Below are 24,017 nucleotides of genomic sequence, written 5' to 3'. Positions count from 1 at the left end.
CATGGCCCACCCACCAGTTGCACTGGGTCTGCAAAACAGGCCACCATTCATGAAAGCAGAGACCAGCACAGCAAAAAGAAGTCATTTAGTATTGTGGCCTTCAGGATGTCTTTGTTTTATTTTTTGACCCTGGATACTTTAAAAAAAAAAAAAATCAAAGAGTTGGTATGTATATTGTAGTTGCTGGGAAAAGAAGTCAACCACATCAAGTCTAGTGCCCCATAGATAGGGCTTCCACTGTAGGCCTCCCTGCCTAAAATCAGTCTTGCTTCCAGGCGCCTGCAGCTTGCCCACTAGGTGCCTGCCCTCTGTATTCCACTGCCCCATCTGGACATTGGCAGGTGAAATTTGCTCTTGCCTGGCCTTGCAGTGATTGGTAGCATAGCCTGCTGTACAGTGGATGTCAGAAAGTTTGACCTGATTATTAATGTAGTGCCCCTTATTCTTGGGGGTCAAGAGCAACTAGTCATCCCTCCTCATTTGTGGGTTTAGTCTCCAGAAATTCAGCCAATCAGGGATTGAAAATATTTGGGAAAAAATTGTATCTGTACAGACTTTTTTCTTGTCATTATTCTCTACACAGTATAGTATAATGGCTGTTTCCACAGCGTTTACATTATACTAAGTGTTTTAAGTAATCTAGAGATGCGTTAAACTATTCAAGAGAGTGTGCCTAGGTTGTTAGCTCATACTACACCCTTTTATATAAGGACTTGAGCATCCTCAGATTTTGGTGTCCTAGGGGTCCTGGAACCAAGCCCCCGCAGATACCAAGAGACATTAGTACTGGGTTTGAAACCGTGGTGTGGAGATAGATAATAGCAAGGGCATTTTTCAAAGCAGTTTCACATTTTCTTTTAATCCCTGTGATGTGGCAGAGTGGATATATTTCAAAGGTTTGGCTCTTAAGTCTTAGAAAATGAAGTGACTTCCCCGCAGTGTTTAGTGAGTGCCAGGACGATCTGCCCGCTCCCCGTGTGCTCACGTGTGTGCCACTCAGGTACGTTCTCCCCACGTGGGTTTCTATACATCCGCCCCCTTTTAAGTTTCCCTTCATTTTATACCGACCTAACTCAAACTGCAGGAATTGCTCTTGTCCTTCTTGGAGTCAGAAGTAAATGACTCACGGTTCACCACCAGGGTAGAGAGCACCAAGTGGCACACAGCTCTGACGAAGAACAAATCAGCAGTTAGTTTTCTGAAATCGTGTTGTGAGGGTGGTGTCAAGGGGACTGCACAGGTCAAACAGGGGGTTCCTCTGTGTCAAGGCAAAGGTTTGCTGATGCTTTCTGGAAAGAGACAGATCAGCACACACGCTCTAGGAGACACCATTGTCCAAAAAGAAAATGAGTCTTAACTGGAGCCAGCCTTGGGTTTATCTTTATTTCATTTAAGGAGCTTAGACTTAAATATAGCTGATCTTATTGGTGTAAATCGGGCTGCAGAATCCAAGTTCATGGAAATTGCCATGTTTACTTCCAATACTTGGGAAACAGATGAGGCTGCTGTGGGCAGAGGTTGCAGCCAGGAAGTCTAGCAACGATGAGGGCCCACAGGGGGAAATCTACAGCTCATCCCATTTAACTTGCTGTCGTGTAGTGCCTCACATGTATAATTCCAAATGGAGAAATCAGAACAGGCAAGCTCATTGCTGGCAAGTCAATGTCTACAACTCAGCTCTTAATGAGGCCATGCTCTGGAATGTCGTTCCTGAGGGAAGGGAACAGCAAGAGGATGAAAGCATTTGATTTGCTACAGACTTGGCAGAGCACATTAAACTTTCACTGGACAGGCACACTGGTTTGAGTATTGTGAATTGACTTAGGTTTTTCTAGTATTTTTCCTAGAATAAAGTCATAATCACCCACTTAGGATTTTTTTCCTCATCTTTCCTCATCTTAACAGTTCAATGCAAGTAAATATTTTTGAGTTGTTTTCTTTGGAAAACAGTCTCTCTTGTCTGCTTTTCCTATTCCTTGGATACATTAATCCCATTATCTGTGGAAAACATTCCAAGACCCCAGTAGGTACCCCAAATCATGAATTATGCTGCACCCTATAATGTAATGTCTTTTCATCTTCACTAAGCATTTACCGTGTATTGTGGCTCTCACTTTTGCAGTTTGAGGTGCAACAGCAAAGCTAATATAAATTTCTCTTTCCATTCTTCACAATTTCACAAGTAGATTTGTTCTTATTATAAATATTAACCCTTAACTTGTGTTGTTGTTTTTTTTTTCCTTAAACATAGAACTTTTATCTTTTTATTTAAAAGATGCACTTCACAATTCCTCTTTTGCTTATTGCAGTTGCCAGCATGCTACTCTCGGACTTTGAGAGCATTATTAAAGTAAAATAAGGTTACTTGAACCCTAGTGTAGGACATCTCAACAGTTGATCTAGTAACAGGGATAGCTAAGTGACTAATGAAGAAGTAGCATATACAACACGGATACTCTGCACAAGGGGATGACCCACATCCTGGACAGGACATAGTGAAATCATGAGAGATTTCATCATGCTACTCAGAATAACCTATAATTTTAAACCTATGAATTTTTTATTTCTGGAATTTTCTTTTGCTTTCTTTTTTTTTTTTTTTTCTGTACTGCAGACAACTGAAACCCCAGAATGTGAAACCATGGATAAAGCAGGTGACTGTATATGCCAGTTAGTTCACTAGAGAAAAGCATTGATTTATTCCTGAGAATAAGAATTCACATTTTGGTTAAGAATCTGAATAGTTCGTGTAAAAGCATTATCATAAATTGCTGAGCAGAATTAGCACAGATAAAGTACAATGATTTTTGAAGTTAGCCGTGTGACAGATCTGTAGATCCCAACCCTCTTCATATCGTAGCACTTGTGGGAAATGCCTGTGTTTGGCCAGTATGCTGGAGAGGTAGATAAGTCTCTGTGGGCAGAGGCAGTCGCTGGATATCTCATGTGGGCCCCGGGAACTGTGCAGTTCTTCCTGCTTTACCTGCTATGCTGGTGGATACATTTTGTGTTAAATAAACCTCATTAACTAAGGGTCTACTAAGATTCCCCCCATGCCAGATCTAAGGTGGTAGAATTAGAAATGAAAAGATTTGTTCAACCGGTAGCAACAGCAGTAACAACTAAAACATATCATCATTACCTCTGGCCCTGTGCTAAGGGTATACAGGGGCAGATTCCAGTCTTATAATACCCCTGGGAAGTAAGTACTGTTCCTCTCCCAGTTTTACTGTGAGTGGGAGAAGGTAGTGCTGGCCTGACAAGAAGCAGTGAGGCTGGAAGAACCCCAGGTGGTCACACCTCGTCCTGCCTACCCTCTGGCTCCCAGAATATGTATGTTCATAACATAACAGGTCACACGCTGTGAAAGCCCACTAACAGTTTATTATAAGGACATTTAACTTTTTCATCCTTGGCCAAAGCACTCTGCGAAATTTATAATTAAACAGGTTCAATTGGGAAAAACTTTTGTAGTTGAAAAAAATAACACTTATGACATATTTGAAAATAAACTTTTCTGGGTTGTATAAGTCATTCATGTTCAGTGTAGTGATAAAATTTCCTATAAAAAGGATAGAAGAAAATTCACAGATGACAATGAATAGTAGAGATAAGCATGTTAAACAGTATTAAGAGGTATCTTTATAAGCCATCAGCTAAGCATTTATGGGGCACCAAGTTGTATTTACGTTTGCTCTAGAACAGAAATTAAGGTGCAAGACAGCTCTTTAAAAATTTTATTTCCTTCTTTGTCCAAGATAAAGTACTTTCTGGGTTTTTTTGTTTGTTTGTTTGTTTTTTGTTGTTTTTATTACCAGCTGTCAAATGTTCTTTGACTTTTGTGGGGGTTGTGGGTTTACCAGGGATTGAACTCAGGGGCACTCAACTACTGAGCCACATCCCCAGCCCTATTTTGTATTTTATTTAGAGACAGACAGGGTCTCACTGAGTTGCTTAGCATCTTGCTGTTGCTGAAGCTGGCTTTGAACTCATGATCCTCCTCTCTCAACCTCCCGAGCCGCTGGGATCACAGGCGTGCGCCACTGCACCCGGCTATTCATTGACTTTTAAATCTCTTTTGTGTGATAAACTTGCACAATATATTATAGGATCCCATTTGGAAAATTGATCTTTCCCAGTGAAAAACTCATCTGAACACTTTTCCCCTTGTGCTGTCTCATAGATTCTTTACCAGAATGTTGGTGCTAGTGGCCTTTTGTTGGTGAGGTCTTGTACCCCTGTCACAGGTGCACCTCTGTAGGTCCCTGGAAATGTACATGCAAACTGCAAAGGGATGTGCACCTCAGTTCCTCTTCTCTCTGTTCCAGGAAGGCGTGGAAGTGCGAGTAGCAAGAATCTTCAACACCTTTGGGCCGCGCATGCACATGAATGACGGGCGGGTGGTCAGCAACTTCATCCTGCAAGCTCTCCAAGGGGAGCCACTAACGGTAGGTGCTGGCCCCGCTGGGCCCAGGGGCACTCAGAACCCAAGTCAGGAATCAGCCCAAAGTGGTGGAGGACAAATGGATTTTGATTCAGGCAATAATAGCATGCCAGCATTGCCATTTAGGATTCATTCATATCTCTACTAGGCTTAGTGAAGGGAAAGGAAGGTATATAGGCAGAACCCAGACAAGGGATGACCTCACTGGGTAAGGCCCTTCCATGTCCATCTTAGGCCCCCTCTTCCTGTGCCAGCAGGCCTGTTTATATCCCTGTCATTTTCTTGACCTAGGGCTTTAGCCAGAGTTGTGCCTGAACTCAGTGGCCCTCAGGAGGCCAGGAAGCATCCACAGGTCAGGGTGGGAAGGAAGTGAGCCATGTCTGGGTCAGTCTGGGAACTTACCTGGAAAGGCTGACAAGTGCTTAGCTTCTCCCTCCCCACAGGCTCCATTGGTGTCATCTGTTGGTATTGGAGGGGTGGCTCATTCCTCATCCATCTCTGCCCCTTTACCTACCTAGGGAGGATCACCCTGGCTTTCTCCTAAGTTTGGTTGGGTTTCTTTGGTTTTGCTGATACCTCCTGGCTCTCCTCCTCTCTCTCTTCTGGCCTTCCCTAGCCTCCTTCTGGTTTTCTGTCTTGATATCTTTGCTCTTCACATCTGTAGTCTTCTAGAGTCCTTTTCAGTTTGGAGTTTGGTGGGAACCCAGAGGAGATAAGTATCCTATTCCTCAGAAAATTCTGCAGGATGGGTTGCTTATTGATTATATTCTAGGGGAAAACTATAACTGTTTATACTCTTCTCAACAATGGCACTATGTCCTTATAAACCCATTAAGTTGGAAATTATATGTCAAACCACCACAGGTCTAGATGCTCCTCAAATTAAGATGGGGTGTGTTCAGGTGAATCCATCATAAAGTCACACCATCATTAGTCAATGACTATCTGTATGTACTTATGAATCTACCCACTCCCAGTCAGTCCATCAATAAAACTAGCTTTATTATTCTGTCATCTTTATAGCTGTTAATTCACTTAATGTTCACAATAGCTCTTTGGGCTCCAGTTGACCTTAGTACCCTCTATTACACCCATTTTCTAGGTAAGGAGACTGAAGCCGAGGTTAAAGTGCCCAGGCTTCCTTGACCAAATGGTGACACCCTGTTTTTAAACCCAGTGACCCTTCTTAATCTCTCTTCTCCATGGTTTGCCTCCATCATTTGTGTTAGCTACTCCACTGCCAGCGTAGAACAAAGGGCTGGGCCTGTTACAAAGTGGAGTGGCCTCCCCAGGGCAGGTGCAGCATGTAGGTGACTTTTGCTGAAAACATTTCAGGACAGAGGTGAGTCCAAACCCCAGCTCTAGGTTCCCAGTGGTCTGAACCGACTCTCTTCTCCTCCCAACTGCTCTATTGAGAATTCCACCTCTTGGGCACAGCCCTGGTGCCTTTTTAGCCACTGTGCTCAATAACTCTTCCTCATATGAGATCAGAGCCACTTTGTTTGCAGAGTAAACTATTAACAGCCTTCCCAGGAACAACTTGATTTATGGCCTCCTTGGCAGCAACCTGACCCCCAGTGTTAGGTAGGGGAGCAGGCCCCTGGCCGCCCTACAAGTGCACACATTGTTGGCAGAGGGTAATAATTCATGTGTTGTCTTCAGGTCCTACAAGTTTCTGTGCCAGAGGCAGGAAAGGAAAGATTGCTGGTGCCATTGTGAATGCTGTTAATCCAGAACACGCCAGGCTCTTGCCTTTTCTAGGTGCCTTCTGGGGTAGAAGGCAGGAGTCCTGAGGGAGTCCTTTTGTCACACAGAATTCTATTTCCCATCAAAAATTTGTCTTTTCTGACCAATTGAGATGTCATTTATGGCCCTTGTAGAGGGCTCTGTGGAAGTCATCCGAGGGGATGCTTGACTGTTTCCACCCAGGTGTCCTTGAAAAAGCTTCGCTAAGGAGGGAGATAGGAAGATAATCTGTCTCCCCTTGTTGCCATGGTTCCAACAAGTCTCTCTGAGATGAAAGACATCCTCAGGTTGATGGCGCCAGCTCAGTCCTTTCCCCTCCCCCTTCGGAGCTGGCCTAGTGCAAGCGCTCATTTTCCAGCCACCCTCGAGAAGCCCTCTGTGGCTTGGGGCATGCCCGAGGGTCTCCTGACAGTCGTACCAGATGCCTGTCCTGAGGATGAGGCAAGTGTGTAGATTAGCACCTTGAACATCAAAGTTGCATTTTAAATTGAATCACATAGAAGTTCAGGGGGACCTAACTTACCATGTTTATTTTTGAAGAGGCTTTGGCTCACAATTCAATTAGAGTGTACACATTCACAGCTGGGTTTCTGTTTTTCCATGGATTTATTTCAGTTTACTGACAAGCAAACAGCTTCATGAATTTACCCAAGACAGCCCAGATGTGGCAGAATTGGGGTCTGAATTGAGTTCTATTTCAGTTTAAAAGACTTAATGTTTTTCCAGAGGGCAATTTTAGAGTACTGTATTTCTAACCCCAGTTCAAGGTTGGTGTGGTAATTCCCCTTACTGATGCTATGGCGTCTTGAGTGCTCCTGATGTGGGACCTTCATTCGTGAAGAGAAGTGATAGGATCTATTAAAGAAACAGTTCTTCAGTGCAGCTTGTTAAAGAATGGAAAGCAAGTTTATTCAGAACTGTGATGGTAAATATGGGGAACATGGCAATGGGATTTAGCAAGGGAGATTGAGCTCAGCTCTAAGTACACATAGGCAAGTGGGAATTTGTAGCCAGGGAGCAGTTTGGGATTGGTAGGTAGGAAATTATTAAGAGAAAGCACTGGAGTCAGGAGAATTCTGGCAAAACCAGACTAATACGATCCTTGCTGAAGACAAACCAAAGTGAGTAGACATCTACTGAGAGAAAGTGGAGGATGAGGAACCCAATCAAATAGGGAAAGCAATCAAATATAAAGGTGGAGTTTCTAGCTCAACTGACTTAGTGGGTTCCTGCTAAAACTGGATCTTAGAAAAAGTGAGTAGATGAACCTTGGAGAGGTTTGGGAGCCTGAATGAAGTTTGGTTTAGCAGAGAATCTTTTTGGATCTTAAGCCATAGGCACAGTGCCAAGCACTGCGCTCAGTAGAGAGCGCTCCTTCTCGCCTGGCCCCCTGCCTTCTTGAGGACTCCAAAGACACCATGCTGCTTTGACCTTCACTCAGCCCTTTGTCCCTCAGGTCCCTGAGAATGGCCTTAACTCTTTCCATGTCTCCCATTCTGTGAAATGAAGTCAGAAGGACAAAGTCACATCCTGTCTTCTGTTAGGAGGACAATACAGAGTCCGTGGGCTGTGTAGATGCGCCCAATGGCAACAGACCCACGTGTTACTCACGTCCTGGCCTTTGCTTTGCACCCACTTTGTGGCAGGTCAGTAAAAAAGATATGGCCTTTACCCTTGCAAATGTATCAGAGGTGTCAGTGAGGCCACAGAGCTGGCTGTGTCAGTCAGAAGTGGGATATGCTTCTGAGAGGCCCAGCCGTCTTTCCTCATTGTCGCCTACTGAGGTCACTGCTGCAGTTTCTCTGTCCTGTCAGCTTTTCCTCACTGAGAGCCATCTACCCTTGAACAGAACCTAAATAGAACTAAAACTGATGGAATCGGCTTGTGTAAATGTGCATTAAGAAAAGAAAAGCAGCCTTTAAACCTGCTTTAAAAAAAATGACATTCAGGAACGTCGAGGCCTGCTTTCCTTCCCTACCTGTTCCTTGCCCTTTTCCCATCTGCTCAAATCTGATGCGATGAGCTCCTGGAAGCAGCACTGGGGGAGGCTGCCGGGGCTGGGGCTTTCTGCAGAGCTGCTGACTTTCTTCTCTTTGAGCTCAGGCCAAATGATGGGAGGTCAGGCCAAACTGATGGGGAGGGGCCCTGGGGTGTTACAGTCGGGCTTACTCCAAAACAGTTGCTCTCCCGGCCACCTTCTTGCAACCACAAGCTTGCAAGCAGACAGAAACTCTGGTGACTCATTGTTCTCTGTGACTGTGGGGTTAGGAAATCTCTCAGAGAGCCTTCTGTTCCAGTCTCTTCATTCTCAGTAATGGTACAGGTTGAATAAACTCTACCTGAAAATCCAGAACTTTTTGAGTGCCAGCATGGCACTGCAGGTGGAACGTTCCACATCTGATCTCGTGCAATAGGTCATCATCAAAAGGTAGACACACTAAAAATGTCACATAAAATTACCTTTAGGCTCTGTGTCTAAAATGTATATGGAGCATGAATGAATTTTGTGTTTAGACTTGGGTCCAATCTTGATGTATATGCAGGTATTTTGAAATCTGAGACACTGTTCCCATGCATTTCAGGTAAAATCCAACCTCTGTAAACTTCAGAATTTAACAGGTTATGGTTCAGCAAGTGTTCACCCTGCACTCGCACCATGCTAAGCATTGTGAGCTCACAATCGGGGGAAGCTGGCATATGGAGTAGATGTTCCTGGTGAATGCGCTTAGATGGATCTTTCTGGGGAGCTGGCATCAGAGCTGGTCCCTCAAAGATGACTAGCCCTCTGCCAGGTGGGAAGCAGACTGGACAACTCATAGCTAGCAGGGGAACGAACGTAAGCCACAGCACAGAGGTGTAGAAATGCATTCTGGACAGAGAACCTGTGTACTGTGTGTTTGTGTTACCGATTCCCCACTTGTAAAATGAAATAATAAAGTAATTACCTCAGAGGGTTGGCATGAGGACGAAAGGAAAAAGTGCCCCTATAGTCTTAGCTGGTGACTGACATATAGTAAGTGTGCAGTACATGTTAGCCACAACTGTTGTCGTGTTTTTGTGCAATACAGTGACGTATGTGTAAAGACCATGGGATTGTGTTTTCTATTCCCATTTTTCTTTTTATGGTATTCCTTATTCAATACGTAAAAATCAAGACACAGAAACTGTCTCTAACAACCTAGACACATTTCCATTGTAATTGAATTTCGTGGTCCTCGTAGTCCTCTGCTCAGTTGTTGACTAGGGCAGTGGTTCTCCAAGCAGGGTCCCAGACCCAGCAGTGTCTCCGTCACTTGCAGCATTGTTACAAATGTGAATTCGTGGGCTCTACTCCAGATCTTCTGGATCAGAAACTTGGGTGTACAGTCCAGAAACCTGTGTTTTAATAACCCCTCCTGGGGGAGGGTGCGTGCTAAGTGGTTTTAAGCCTTGACTGCACGTGGGAATCATTTTAGGACCTTAAAAATGCATGATCCCACCCAGATCAATTAAATCTGTCTGTCAGTGGTGGTTAAACTTTGGTAATTGCAGGAGGCTACAAGGGGACACTACTGTGCAGGCAAGAATGAGAACCATTGATGTAGAGATACCAGGTGAGCTGGGAGGAGCCTGTGACTGTATAGGCAACCTTCTAACCTCATTCTACCATGCTTGGTTTCCACAGGACCCTCCTCTGCTTATTGATTGATTCTAAGTTCAGGAGAGAAGAGGGGAATTAATAAGATGGCACCTTGGTCTCCCATGCATTCCCCTGGGTGGCTCTTTTGACCTTCTGATCACCACAGAGCTAGGTGTAGAAACACTGGGAGATGCCTGCCTCACCTCAGTCTGTGGACAGGAGTGGCAGGGGAGTACCAGCTGGTCTGATGAAGAACCAGAGTAGAGAACTCTAACTGAATGTTCAGCTTACTCTTTGGGTGTGGGTCTGTCATCCAGCCTGACTCTGGGATCACAGTCCCTAGAAACTCATGAGACCCTAGGAAAAGCAGATTCCTTCAGATACCATAATTTGAGGAAAAACTTTATGTACTTATACATGCATGCATTAACTGTTCCTGCTGCCTTCTCACCAGTGGGCATAAATGAAGGACAAATGTGAGTGAGATGTGGCTCAAGACTGATCAGTGTCACTGCCTACCTTAGGGATCCGTTCTGTGGTTGTTCCCAGAATTCCTAGAGCCCCATTTTCTGGTGCCAGTGTGGTTTTCTCAAGAAGCCTAACTGTTGCTTCCCTTCTAGGTGTATGGATCTGGATCTCAAACAAGGGCATTCCAGTATGTCAGGTATGGCTTTTATCACTGATTTGAAGCAGGGGGAATGCAGAGTGGACAATTCTGTATCTATTTTATGTGTTGATTACTTCAACTACCCTGTATAATATTGATTAAATTTAATTTTAATATCACGATGAGAAAACTCTTGCTGTTCTCTGTTGAAAAGTTAAGATTGACTTTCATCTTCATACCGATCTATGGCTCTTGAGCTGATCTTTTACTGCCACCTAGTGTTGTGTAGGTGAAGTTGCCCAGTGCTGAGTGTGGCTTGCATGACTTCCCTGCGGCCCTTCCTGGGCATGGTGGCACATGCCTATAATCCCATCTACTTGAAAGACTGAGGAGGATCACAAGTTCACAGCCAGGCCTCAGCAACTTAGCAAGGCCCTAAACTACTTAGCAAGACCTTGTCTCAAAATAAAAAATAAAAAGGACTGGGAATATGGCTTAATGATTAACACCCCCTCTGGGTTCAGTCCCTGGTACCAAAAAGAGAGGGGGCCTTAATCACTCAACCTGCAGATTCCAAAATCTGGCTCATTTTAAACTTGGCTTTCGAGGAGGGAGGAGAGTCTTCTTTAGGATTTGGGGTAAATGGTATCCTAATTTCAAATTTTATGATGAAACTAAATGCAAATAGACATATTTTTTGAATAGCTTCACATGGTGGCTTTTTGTTTATTTTGGCATTCCTTGTAAATCTAGGTTTTTGTTGATCAGTTCAGTTGGTAACTATCTGTAGAAGGTGGCGTGGATTCTTAGAGTTACTATTTTAAGCAGTTAATAGTCCAAAGAAACAGTCACCATTATACGGCTATTATAATTTTTGTAAAATTTTCTGGTATCCTGAATCATTGTAAAACCCCATTCTATATTTTGACACCATGTATTTTTGCTATTTAATGTAAACACCCCAGAATGCCTATCAATCCAAAAGTACTGTTCCTGGTGCCTTGGGGCCATTCCAGGGGCACCCGAGGGAAGAGGTGGTGGCCGTGGGGGTGCAGGTCCTGGCAGCCCCATCTCAGCCAGCACAAGCACATCCGTCCCTGTGCAGTTTAATGGGAAGTGGCAGCTGCCCTCCTGCAGGACTGATTCCACTTCAAGGCACTTAACTCAGGAGAAAATTGTCCGGGTACATTTCTGTAGCGGGACCATATCAGTCAGACTCCTGTGCATTAGTACCATCTTCTCACAGTTGTACATCTTCATCCCATCCTCTGTGGCCCACTCGCAGTCGTACACTCTCCTGAGGAGGGCTTAATGTATTTAGTTACACAAATTCATCTCGAACTACTAATTAGTGACCCCAAACTTCTCCCATGCCCACACCAGATGGAGTGTAATGAAAGAGAAACCAGTTAGAACTCTTTCTTCTTACTGGTCACATGACTTCAATGGCATCACATCAAAATTCTTTTCTGTAGCCTCAGATGGTCTCTTTTTTTTGAGCGGGGGATAGGGATTGAGGTACTTTAATAACCAGTGCTTGTACTGCACACTGTCCAGCTCTGCTCTGACAGTCAGTCCTGTCGTACGCATGGTGGTCTCAGGCCAACAGAAAACTTAGAGGACTGGTTTCCTAGAAACATAGGTACAAACCACATTAGAAAGTTCTCCATAATACTGCAGTGTCATCTCAGGTCAGTGTGTTCCAGGTGATGAGGCTTCAGCGACTTTGCCACACTTGGGACCAGGATTTCCAGCATACACGGTTTAGTTATTCAAGACCCACCTGAGATCATTAACTGACCAAAACTTTGCAATTTTTAATGAGTTCTTTTTTTAGAAAGTGAAATATTTACTTCATGGTTAAAACTGTACTTCTGAATCTATAGTTAGCTCTACTAAAGTAACTGTTCCCAAATCCAAAGTTGCTACGACAGCATCACAGGGATTCACAGGTGGTCATCTGCATTGACATTTTGGCACGACTATGTCTGATAGTTTCATGATTGACTTATATCCTCATTCACATAACAAAGGCATGCTGTATTTTTTTAAAAAGTCACTTTGTCAAAATGACACTTTCAAAGAGCTTCAGGTTAAATGAGTGTGATCTATGCAATTTTGACCTTAAAAGTTGCCAGCTTGTTATATAAAAGGTGCATGACTCTCCCTCCCTCTTCTCCTAATGAAGAACTTAATATGATCCCCAACCCCAGTTTCAATATTAAAACCTATTGTGGATGCTATTGAATGGCAGCTTTTAATGTCTCCTTACAAATATGCACAGATGGAAGCCAGAAGAGAATGAATTGCCATGTAATGACCACTGCCATAGTGATGAAGTGACTTTTTGCCAGTTTCTATAAAAAGAGAAATCATCCAAGGTCAACAGTGATTTGCATTTGCACTTGATCTGTGAGAATAGAATGTTAAGCATGTTCATATAAAATACCCATTTGTTGAAAATGAAAAAAAAAAAAAACTTGCTTACTAAATACACCCCCCCAAAAAATCCCCCAAACAAAAGGAAAGCAAAAACAATCTGGGGTTTTCTTTTGGGAGTTGATCATGACCCATAGTGACCTGCTTCTTGCTGGTAATGATGGAGGAAGCGGAGGGAGAGGTTTTAAAACAGACTTGGTTTGAATCACCAGGATGGAACCTTAAAAGTCTTCTTAGAATCATAGCTGATGAACAGCATTAGAGAACGTGCTTGTGTTTAGCAGTGAGGTGTCATTTTTACGAAGTAACTTTTTTTTAACAGAGCCACACTTTAAAGCTTCTGAAAATAAGAACCAAACCTTGGTAAGCGAAAATTTGCTTACTTATCTTCACCTTCATGGCCCAATCAATCACGATTCATTTGAAACATCCAGATATCCCTGACAGTTTCATGTGAGGTGTTTTGGGAGGGGGCAGGTTGAAGGTTGGGGGGTAGAGAGCAATGTCCCAGTTGATTCCAGCTCTCAGTATCGTTTGGCTTTATCTGTGATTTGCCAGTATGGGGATACATACTGGAGTTCATTCATTTTGGTGGATCTTATTTTGTAAAATAACCATATGCTTTCATATAGGCCAACCAATGTGAGTTCACATTAAACATGGGCTTCCATTGAAGACTTCTGCAGACCAATTTTTTGGAGGGGGTGCAGCTCTATTTTAATGTGTTTTTGGTTTTTAATTGTTAGATGATTTCAGAAATACACAATTGTGGCAAACTCGGCCCCATCACCCAGCTTCCCTCACGTTTTAACCACCCTTACCCACCCCCTGAAAGCAAATCCCAGATGCCATAGATGTCATTCCATCCATGAACGTGCTAATGTTGTAAGCACCATCTTAATTTGCAGGATTTCCTTTTGACATTCAGCTTTCCATTTGGGTTTTTGTTTTATGGGAGGTGGTAAAGTTTCTTCTGGGAGGGCTCACATGTGACTCGCGACACTCACTGGTGCACGTTGGCAGGCAGCACCTGACTCACCTCCCCTTCTTTTCCAGTGATCTGGTGAACGGCCTGGTGGCTCTCATGAACAGCAACGTCAGCAGCCCCGTCAACCTGGTAAGTACAGGACAGACTCATGATTCAGATTTTAGGAAGACAGGTTTCCAAAACGAGATGGGTGCTCTTAACCCTCTAAAGAGGAGGAAAGAAGCAATATGGTGTCTAAGGAGAAGAGGAAATCATGTGGAGCCTCTGCCTGCCTCATCTTCTGTTGAGGCCTGAGTCATCCCTACCCTGGCATTTTTGTTACATGCTGTTTAAAAAGACCCTCTGCTCCTCAGGTATCATGTTCCTTCTTTCTTCTTTTTTGGAGGGCCATTTAGGAATGCCCATCTCATTTTAGAAACCTGTCTTTCTAAGATCTGAATCGTACATCTACCAGAAAGCCCAAAAAATACAGGGCCAGTTCAGCCTTTCTTTATGCTCACAAGTAGACCCAAGTCCCTTATTGCCAGATGATAAATCTGGCTTCAGACCAGTTTGGGAAATGGGCAGCCTTTACTGTGGTGTCTGGTGTTGGGGATGGAATAAGAGTAAGAGGACTGGGAAGGGAAATGGGATTGACTGTTAGAATGTGTGCTGGAAAAAAGGAAAGGGAAAAATGGTTTTCCTGAAAGCACCCCAAAATAAACTCCCTTTATAAAACTAGGAGACTGCCTTTCCAGCTTGTCCAGAAGACTTGTCTGTGAGTGCATCCACTTCTTTTACTGCTTTCCCCACAGGATTGCAAGCCCTTTATCATTGCAGTTGTTAACACAGTGCACCCAGAAGGGAATGAATATATTGTCTTAGGAAAGCTTATTTTATAAATCCTAACTTTGATGATAAGTAGCACCCAGCATACAGAAATGGTAGGGAAAAAATTGTCCCGGAAACTCAGCCAGTGGATGCGCAGCCTCATTAGACACCCTTGACTGTTCTTGTGCATGGACATTCTGGAGGATGCCGGTTAAGGGGGTGCAGGTTGAACAGCTCTTATCTTAAGCAAGTTGGAGCTCAGGTGGCAGGGTGGCAGGCAAGGCTGGCACCTTGTGGGATGAGGTGGGCCACCAGACATCTCTGAAAATATGTGTGACTTGGAAGACTCAGAGTAGGGGTTGCTGCTTGTCATCATTACACTTATAACCAGAAGAAACCATTTCTTCCTTAGGGGAACCCAGAAGAACACACAATCCTGGAATTTGCTCAATTAATTAAAAACCTTGTTGGTAAGTAGGATAAACCACTTCTTGAATGACGTTTTCTGTGCTTACCTTGTCCTTTAATAACACCTTGACTGGAAAAATGGGTAATTAATACAAGCCAGTTGAATTGGATCAAAGCAGAACTTTTTATCAAGAGCACCTAATTGTTTTCTAAATCTTAAAGTAATAGAGAAAAGAGGTGGGGTTGGTTTTGTTCGGTTTTAGTTGCAGATCTGCATGGAGCAGGAGCTAGAGATTTGTTCTCAGTGTTCAACATGTGATTGTGTTAGGTCATCCTACGTGTGACGGTTCCTTGATTTCTAAACATTGGTCCTGTTGAGACTAGAATTACATAGAACAGGAGAGAGTCCCACCAGCTTTTGTATTTCTGTCAAGTTTGACGTTGTTTATAGCTCGGACCAGGCTGACCGTGAGACACTGAGGCTGTATAACACTTGGGGGCAGTGTCCCCGTCAAGTCATACCCTGATGTCCCCGTCAAGTCATACCCTGATGTCCCCGTCAAGCCATACCCTGATGTCCCCGTCAAACCATACCCCGAAGTCTTGAGGAATTGGTGAGGTGTCGCCTCCCAGACTGGAATCTGCATCTGGACAATTTCCTCCAGTGGTCTGTCCACACATTGGCATTTGAGAAACTCAGACCTATAGCCTGAGGGGCCACAGGAGGCCCCTATGGTTGCTCTGTGGGCTGTGCATCACATCACCCCTACCCACACTGGCTTAAGTCAGCCACCATTTTATTTGCTCCAGACACTACATTGGGGCCAGCCTCCACTGGGAATTATTTCTGTAGGTCTGGCTGATGGTCACTGTTGTGGTTTTACTCTGCTGGTCCCTGGGGTCTAGGCTCACCTCAGCTGCTGGACCAAGGCATTTCTGTCCTCCCTGTCATTCCTCCAGCAAGATTGCTGGATATCTTACGTGTCAGCTTGGGGTATGTTCTCGCCACAGCAGCAGTGACCAGGTCTTGGTGAGCTGTACACCTGAAACCTGAAACTGGCCATGGTAATTCCCCCTGCATTCTGCTGGTTACGGTGAAAGCCACCTCATTCCAGGGGAGGGGCTCTGTAGGGTCCAGACACCCCCATGTGACCCACTGGGAGCGTCCACCTCAGAGCTGGTCCATCCCACAGTGTGGTTTTCATGTACGTGGGGCCAGGGATGTGTCTGCATTTGTGACCTGTGTGGGTGGTCTGCCTTGGACCAGGCCCTCACTGTCCTGGGAGGGAACTTGGACCTGTAGAGAAGAATAACTTTCCCCTTTTTACTGTTTTAGTCAGCTTTTTCACTACTGTAAGAGATCCTCTCAGAACAATTGTAGAGGAGAAAAGGTTTATTTGAGGGCTTACAGTTTCAGAAGTCTTAGTCCATAGAAGACTGGCTCCATTCCTCGGGGTTTGAGGTGAGGCTGAACATCATGGTGGAGGAGTATGGCAGAGGGAAGCAGCTCACACTGGGACCAGAAGCAGAGAGAGAGAGAGAGACTCCACTCAACAGATACAAATATATGCCCAAAGCCACGCTTCAGTTCCCACCTCCTCCGCCATATCCCACCACTTCAGTTACCTACCACTCAGTTAATCCCTATCAGAGGATTAAATCAGTGATTAAATTTATACTTTCACAACCCAATCATTTCTCCTCTGAACCTTCTTGCATTGTCTCACATGTGAGCTTTTGGGGGACCCCTCACATCCAAGCCATAACACTTACCAAGCTCTTATCGATCCAGAAGGAAAGCCTTTGCACTAGCCTGTGTGAGCTCAGCCACATCTTTGTCCTAGATTCCTGAGGACAGTCCCCCACACAGCTGGGTGACTTGTGGGAGCTGTTTATACACGGCCTACACCCTTATTTACTCCACAGATGGGATTTTACTTTGAGGTTGCTAATAAAAGAACACATCTTAGTGGTGTAGGATTCTCTCTTACCTTCTCTCTCTTCTTTTTTTAAACAATTCAGGTAGTGGAAGTGAAATTCAGTTTCTCTCTGAAGCCCAGGATGACCCACAGAAAAGAAAACCAGACATCAAAAAAGCAAAGCTGATGCTGGGGTGGGAGCCTGTGGTGAGTACGGGGGCGAAACGCTCGCTCCAGAAGGGTTCCTCCCCCGGCATGCTGTGTCCTCACAGGCTGCGTGGCCCCCGGGGGCGAGGAGGGCTCTGCGCGCACGCAGATGGAGGCTTTTCTCCAGCCTGATAAACGGTGTTATGTGGGCCTGGTGGCCTTTGCGTCAGGGAGCGTGGCGGCAGCGTGTGCCCTTGCAGCATCGGGCAGGGTTACAGTGTGAGGAGGGGTGAGCCAGTTTACATCAGCCCCTAGACTGAGTCAGACCCACCTTGGCCTGTGAGATGCTGTGAGGTGTGGCTGTCCCCTCCCGCGCCCACACGTTGGAATCATTTTAGGAGCTTTAAAAAGTAGTGATGCGTGGTCCCGGCTGCCTTCTGCTCACCCCAGTGCAGGAGATTGGGTGCTCCTCTCTTGCCAGTGAATGCCTTCCCCCAGGGCTTCCCACAACTACTCATTATTGTCTCTTAAGTCGCCGTCCTTCAGAGAACAGCTTTGTAGAGAGGACCGGCCACTGCCGGAGCAGGCCCACCTCTTTCACTCTCCGCTGTTTGTCTGACCGTCTGCTCTTTGCTTACCCCACATGTGCCAGTGGGGCAGCCCCTCCCCCGGGGCAGGGGCACATGGCCTTGTGCACAGAAGCAGCCCCAGCAGCTGTCACATCCAGACTCACATCCTGTGCTGGGTAAAGGTGTGGCCATCCTGGGTGTGACCCAGCAGGTGAGGCTGCCTCACCGTCAGGCAAAGTCAGAGACAGGTGCAGCTCAGACCTCAGGAAACCTTTTCAGAGTGCGTGTCACAGTGAGTAGAATCCTAGAGGCTGAGCCCTGCAGGACGTGAGAGTTCAGTCCGACCCTTACCCTGTGATGTCTGCGTCTCAGTTATCTGCTGAAGGCCATAGAAATTTGGTGAATGAAATAAAAACTTATAATTAAAATAAAACTGACTTAACAAAACCTGACAATCTCAGCTGGGCAAAACAAGTCACAGCAAGCATGCGGGGTCATTGTTTTTTGAAATAATTTGCCATTAGTCCTTTTGGCAGTAGAACCTCTGGCAGTATTTTAAGGAATTTTTTTTTTTTAACATTACAAGCATGTTCACTTTGAAAAAGTGTTGTGTGAGGTGTGTGTACAGTCAGTATTTTTACTTGCCTGTATTTTGGATGTATTGTAGTCTGACTCTTCAAATATGAGGTGTCTAGTATTAGCTTCTATTCTTTGTAGTAGTTTTATTGCAGAAGAAATTTTGAGGCAGTCTGATCTAAGGGACCTTAGATAACTCCAACTTAACTGTCCTCTGTGTGTGTGTTTGTGGGAGGACAACTGGCGGAGGTATAGCAGCCATTCTGGGGTGAGGTGGTATCTCCTTGCGGTTTTGATTTGATTTTCCTCATGCTTGGTGTTGAACATTTTTTCATGTACCTGTTCTCCATGTCTACATTTTGCTTTGAAACATGTCTGTTCCAATCCTGTGACTCATCTTTTAGATTTTTCCTTTCTTTGGAGTTTTTTGAGTTCCTGTGTGTTCTCACTGTGAACTCCTTGTCTGAGGTTATAGTTTGCCAGTAGAGTCATTCATTCTGCAGTTTTATCTTCACTTTGCTGATTGTTTCCTTTGCTGTTTTGTGAAATCCTGTTTGTCTGTTTTTTGCTTTTGTTTCCTGTGCTTTTAGGGTCTCAGCCAGGCCTGTTGTGGCGTAATGGACACACAGCAAATGGCTTATATTTAAGATGTACAATTTGATAAGTTTTTCTATATTTGGGCAGTTGTGAAACCACTACCACAAATTAAGGGTGCTTTACAGGGTGTGTTGTTGTCATGGTTCCTCTCAGACTGTCAAGTCAGTGTGGGTACAAGTGGACCATCTGCCAGAAAGTGTAAAGGGTCAACGTCACATGGAAGGACGCGGCTGTGGGTCCGTGCTGATGACCCCCTCAAAGCATTCTCCTCTGCTCCATCGTAGATTCCTTCTGAACAAATGGACTGTGCACATTATTTTAAACAGTTGTTGTGACTCATTCACACTGGAGGAGATATCATGCCAGCACGAGGTGGTTCTGGGTGTTATGCGGGGGCTGGATCTCACTGTACATCAGCAGGAGTGTCACATGTTCAGTTGCACAGTGCATTCTGGCTTTGGAGGGACCTTTGCTTTTCCAGGGTGGATCTGATTGCTTTCATGACCGGCGAGTGGTTTTGTGAGTGTCCTCAGAAGGAAGCCAGCGACCACACTTGAGCACCTCTGAGGCAGTCTGCTGTTATTTTCACCCAAGTCCTTCGGGGAATGTGACCTTCTCTCTCACTTTCTCTGTCAACAGGTCCCACTGGAAGAAGGTTTAAATAAAGCAATTCACTACTTCCGTAAAGAACTGGAGTACCAGGCAAATAATCAGTACATCCCCAAACCAAAGCCTGCCAGAATAAAAAAGGGCCGGACGCGCCACCACTGAGCCCGCTCTTAGGACACAAGACTCCCTGTCTTACACTTGATGAGATGTATTTTTTGGTTTTTTTAAAAAAAGACTTAAACAGGTGTCATGAAGAACAAACTGGAATTTCATTCTGAAGCTTGCTTTAAAGACATGGATGTGCCTAAAAGCTCCCTCAAAACCTGCAGACTTTGCTTGCACTTTTTGAATCTGTCTTTTTGTAAAATAGCCTAGATGCATCTCTGCATATTTCCAAGTTTTTTATCTTGCTGTGAGAGCGTATGTCATGACTGTCATTGACAGTTTTATTTACTGGTTTCTTTGTGAAGCTGAAAAGGAACATTAAATAAGATGAAAAAATGCTGATTTTATTTATAAAGTAAATAAAATGAGATGTTATACTATGCATAAAGAAAAACAAAAACCTAGCAGTATTGTCAGGTGGGTGGTGCACTGGCATTTATTTTTGGACAGATAAAAGAATTCTGTTTCAGAGCTTTATGTTTCTTTTTTAATACAGAATTTTTCCACGGTCTAGTTTTTTTTAGTTGCAAATTTGACTTTGAGATATTTTCTGTTGGTTATCATGATCAAGGATATTTGAAATCACTACTGTGTTTGCTGCATATTTGGGGGTGGGGGACAAAATTAAGGTATTCTTGGTTAATTGTGGTTACATTGCTATTTTAATAAAATATTGAAACTCATCAGTCACAAACTTTCAGTTTCAAAGATTGACTTTCTGATTTGCATAAAACATTATTGGATTGCTAAGGAAAATATTGGAGAATTTAACTTAGAGGAAGATTCTGAAAAACCCAGGTTTATATAATATATAATTTGATGTGTAGATATTAAAAGCGTTTATGTGCTGCTTGGGTCAGATCTATGCATGTAATAGAAATTGTGTGTCCCTCATCTATAGTGCTTTGTACCAGAAGTGATTCAGATTTCAGAGTTTTAATTTTTTTTTTTTAAGTTGTAGATGGATACGGTACATTTATTTATTTATTTATTTCTATGTGGTGCTGAAAATTGAACCCAGTGCCTCGCATATGCCAGTCCAGCGCTCTACCACTGAGCCACCGGTTCAGAGTTTTTTAAATTCGTGAATATTTACATAGACTTTATCTGGTAAGCATTCTTAATCCCAAAATGCAATTAGAAATTCTCTGAAATCGGCTGAGTGCATGCCTATAATCCCAGCGGCTCGGGAGACTGAGGCAGGAGGATCACAAGTTCAAAGCCAGCCTCAGCAAATGCAAATGTGAAGTACTAAGCAACTCAGTGAGACCCTGTCTCTAAATAAAATACAAAATAGGGCTGGGGATGTGGCTCAGTGGTTGAATGTCCCTGAGTTCAATCCCCTGTACCAAAAAACAAAAAGGAAGAAATTCTCTGAAATCTGAAACTTGAAGCATCGTGTTGGCACTCAAAGATTTTCAGATTTTGGACTCGGGTTAGGAACACTCAGCCTGTATTAACTGTGAAATTTTCAGATCTCGCCCAGGGTTGGAATTGTTTTGTGTCCTCTGGCATCACAGACCAGATGGAGCAAAAGAAGTGCCATTTATCTTATGTAGAAAGATTTGGCTTGTTGAGTGAACACTTTGAGAGTTTTTGTCTTTATTCAGAACTCTTTCAAGGCCTAATGTGAGGATTTTATATTTACACTTAAAAATCAATGGAAGAACAGACCATAAGTTTAAGCAGTGTGTCTTCCAAGTAGATTGACTCTGCAAGATAGCCACAAAATCCTAAACAGTGGCAGAATAGAAATCAGCAGATCAAAAGCCTTTAAAAATGGGCGGCCTGTGCTACCTCAGAGACTCACCTGTCCTTCAGATCATCTTATGATTTGTTTTTAATTGAACATGTTTTTCTTATCAGATCTCTGGGGCCTGGCCAAGGATGCTGTGGTTTTCTTTGTCATGGTCAATCTGCCAGAAGAATCTGGAACTGAGACTGGCGTAGAATGAATGTGGTGTGTGAGAGAGGAATCAAGAATGATATAGCATCTCATGTTTTCACCTCTCCCCTTTTTTGTTGTGGTGAAGGAACTCAAGGTCTTGTGTATGCCAAGGATGCACTCCACCCCTGAGCTACATCCCAGGCCCTTATTTTTAATTCCCATTATTTTGACCCAAACTAAGTGATACACCATTTTTTGGAGGTAGAATGAACAGAGTACCTCACTTGGGTCCATCCAGTGGTGACCCCAGAAATTGAAGGAGTATAGGTAGGGTTGGCTCAGAGTTTTGTGGTGCTGAGCAGGACAGTGTGATCTGGAAGTCCCTGAAAGGTCCCAGGGTCCAGAATTCTCTTACCTTGTTATTTGCTAAGACCTAGAATTCTTCCATGGGATTCGCTCATGTAATTTTCTTCCCTATGATTCTCATAAAATATTTTCAGGATGGGGAAAAGAAATGGAAGAGGCATTGTCTATAATTCACCTTAAGGAAAGGTGTAGTGTGAACTTACTTAAATAATGTGAGCTCTGAGTCGAGCAGTCTCCCTGGGAGACAGAAGAGTGAAATTGAGAGGCCTGGAAAGAAATGAATGGGTGGGCAGGTGATGGCTGCCTTGGTCCAAATGTTTGTCCCCTAAAATTCACATATTAACCTGATCTCCAGTGCAGGAGTACTAAGAGGTGAGGTGTTTATGAGGCAGTTAGGCCAGGAGGGTGGAGCCTTCACAAATAGGATTAGTGATGTTATAAAAGGGGCCCAAGGGAGCCTTTTTACCCCTTCTGCCAAGTGTGATAGAACGAGAAAGTGCCATCTGTGCACCAGGAAGTGAGCCCTCAATAGACGCCAAATCTGTCAGTATCGTGATGTTGGACTTTTCAGCCCAGAACTTTGAGCAATAAATTCCTGTTGCTTATAAAATTCCCAGTCTATTGTATTTTGTTACAGCCTCCTGAGTAGACTAAGACAGTGCTGCCCTCACATTTGGGAGGTAGCTCCTGATTAAAGGTGTCATTTATGACTGGCAGGGAGGAGACTGGTGTGGGTTGACTTGTCACTTCAGTGGCAGTCATGGTGGCTCAAGCAAAGTACAAAACACTCTCTGAATATACTGGCTTTCAGCTGTCCCCTCCTGGATGATGAACCCAGCCCAGCAACTCCGGCTGTGATCTCACGGCCCTGGCACTGGATTGGGCCGTGGTGCTGGTTAAGGATTCTTGGTTAGGTGTGAGCTTGACTTCATCCTTAACCCAGCAGCTGTGTTGAGTGAAATGGTGTTTTGACCACAGCTAGTAGTTTGCCCTCGTAGACTGGGGAATGTGGAAATCCCCAGTTATTTCCTAGGACAGGATAACTGTGAGTGTTAGTATTTCAGTATGTCTACACTTTCTCATGGTTGACTGTTACCTTTGGTACATAGGGAGCCAAGATATTCATCTCCCCGAGAACTGTTCCCACAATCTGTGGTGTGACGCACTTTGCTGCAAAAACAGCAGTGGGACTTTGTTGCTGTAACCAACCAAGATTGACCCACGTGGCTTCTTGATGATGTCCTATTTGTAGCTTTGCCTTCTTGGGGAACAGGGGACATTTTTATCTACAGCTGTGGGAAGGAAAAAAGTAGGGATTTTTATTAAGAAACTTCTTGCTGGGCGCAGTGGCATCCGCCTATAATCCCAGCAGCTCAGGAGACTGAGGCAGGAGTCTGGCTTTGAACTTGCAATCCTTGCAATTGAAGTATTTCTTGTTGGGCCCTGGTATTGGCTCTCTGTCTTCCTGTTTGAAGATGGGATTTCTTTCTTTTACATGCATTCTGTCATTGTGACACCATGATGTCATTAGGCCCTCATTAGAGGCTGAATTTATGGGACTGCCTGACCATGGACTTTTAGTCTCCAACACTGTGAACTAAGTGAACCTCTTTTCTTTATATAGTTAGTTTGCCTCAGGTATTTTGTTATAGCAACAGAAAACAGGCTAATAAAAACCTCAATGTTTTTAAAAGTCAATATTTTGGTACTTGTTGAATTTTGAGTTTCTATATGTTATATGTATATTATTTGAAATGAAACTAATGTGATCTGATATAGAGACCCAGGATGAAGGAGTCAAAATATTTGGCTTTGTCGTTTCATAACCAGGGATTAATAAAGAAGTCTTATTAATGAGTTTTCAAGAAAACAAAGATGTGAAGAAGAGACTTCCATTTTCAAGAAAATGAGGTGGACATACTTTTCCTAATCTTCCAACTAAGTACAATAAAAATTTTGGACATTATATATAAACATAAGACTCTGAAGGTGAATAGAAGAAGGTAGACCACCTAGGGACCTCAGGACCTGAGGAAAGCTATAATGGGCTGAATCATGTTGCCCTAAATTCATATGTTTAAGTCTTAATCCCCAGGACCTTGCAACACAACCATATTTAG

The 24,017-nt window shown here is 43.9% G+C and overlaps 1 protein-coding gene across 4 annotated transcripts in view; it reads left to right on the top strand.

Moving 5' to 3' along the window:
- Positions 1-20,326, top strand: part of Uxs1 (UDP-glucuronate decarboxylase 1) — an 89,472-nt gene extending 69,146 nt beyond the window's left edge. For all 4 annotated transcript variants that reach the window (XM_047522549.1, XM_047522552.1, XM_047522551.1 and 1 more), the window contains 6 exons: positions 4,329-4,448; positions 10,430-10,473; positions 13,912-13,972; positions 15,066-15,123; positions 17,084-17,187; positions 19,509-20,326. In XM_047522549.1, the coding sequence (XP_047378505.1) occupies positions 4,329-4,448; positions 10,430-10,473; positions 13,912-13,972; positions 15,066-15,123; positions 17,084-17,187; positions 19,509-19,640 (519 nt within the window). In that variant the 3' untranslated portion in view covers positions 19,641-20,326. The remainder of the gene's footprint in view (positions 1-4,328; positions 4,449-10,429; positions 10,474-13,911; positions 13,973-15,065; positions 15,124-17,083; positions 17,188-19,508) is intronic.
- The last annotated feature ends 3,691 nt before the right edge of the window (positions 20,327-24,017 follow it).

Source organism: Sciurus carolinensis, chromosome 13 (genome assembly GCF_902686445.1).
Source record: "Sciurus carolinensis chromosome 13, mSciCar1.2, whole genome shotgun sequence".
Lineage (NCBI taxonomy): Eukaryota > Metazoa > Chordata > Mammalia > Rodentia > Sciuridae > Sciurus > Sciurus carolinensis.
Note: the sequence above shows the minus strand (reverse complement) of the source record. Positions and strands in the feature narration are given on the sequence as shown.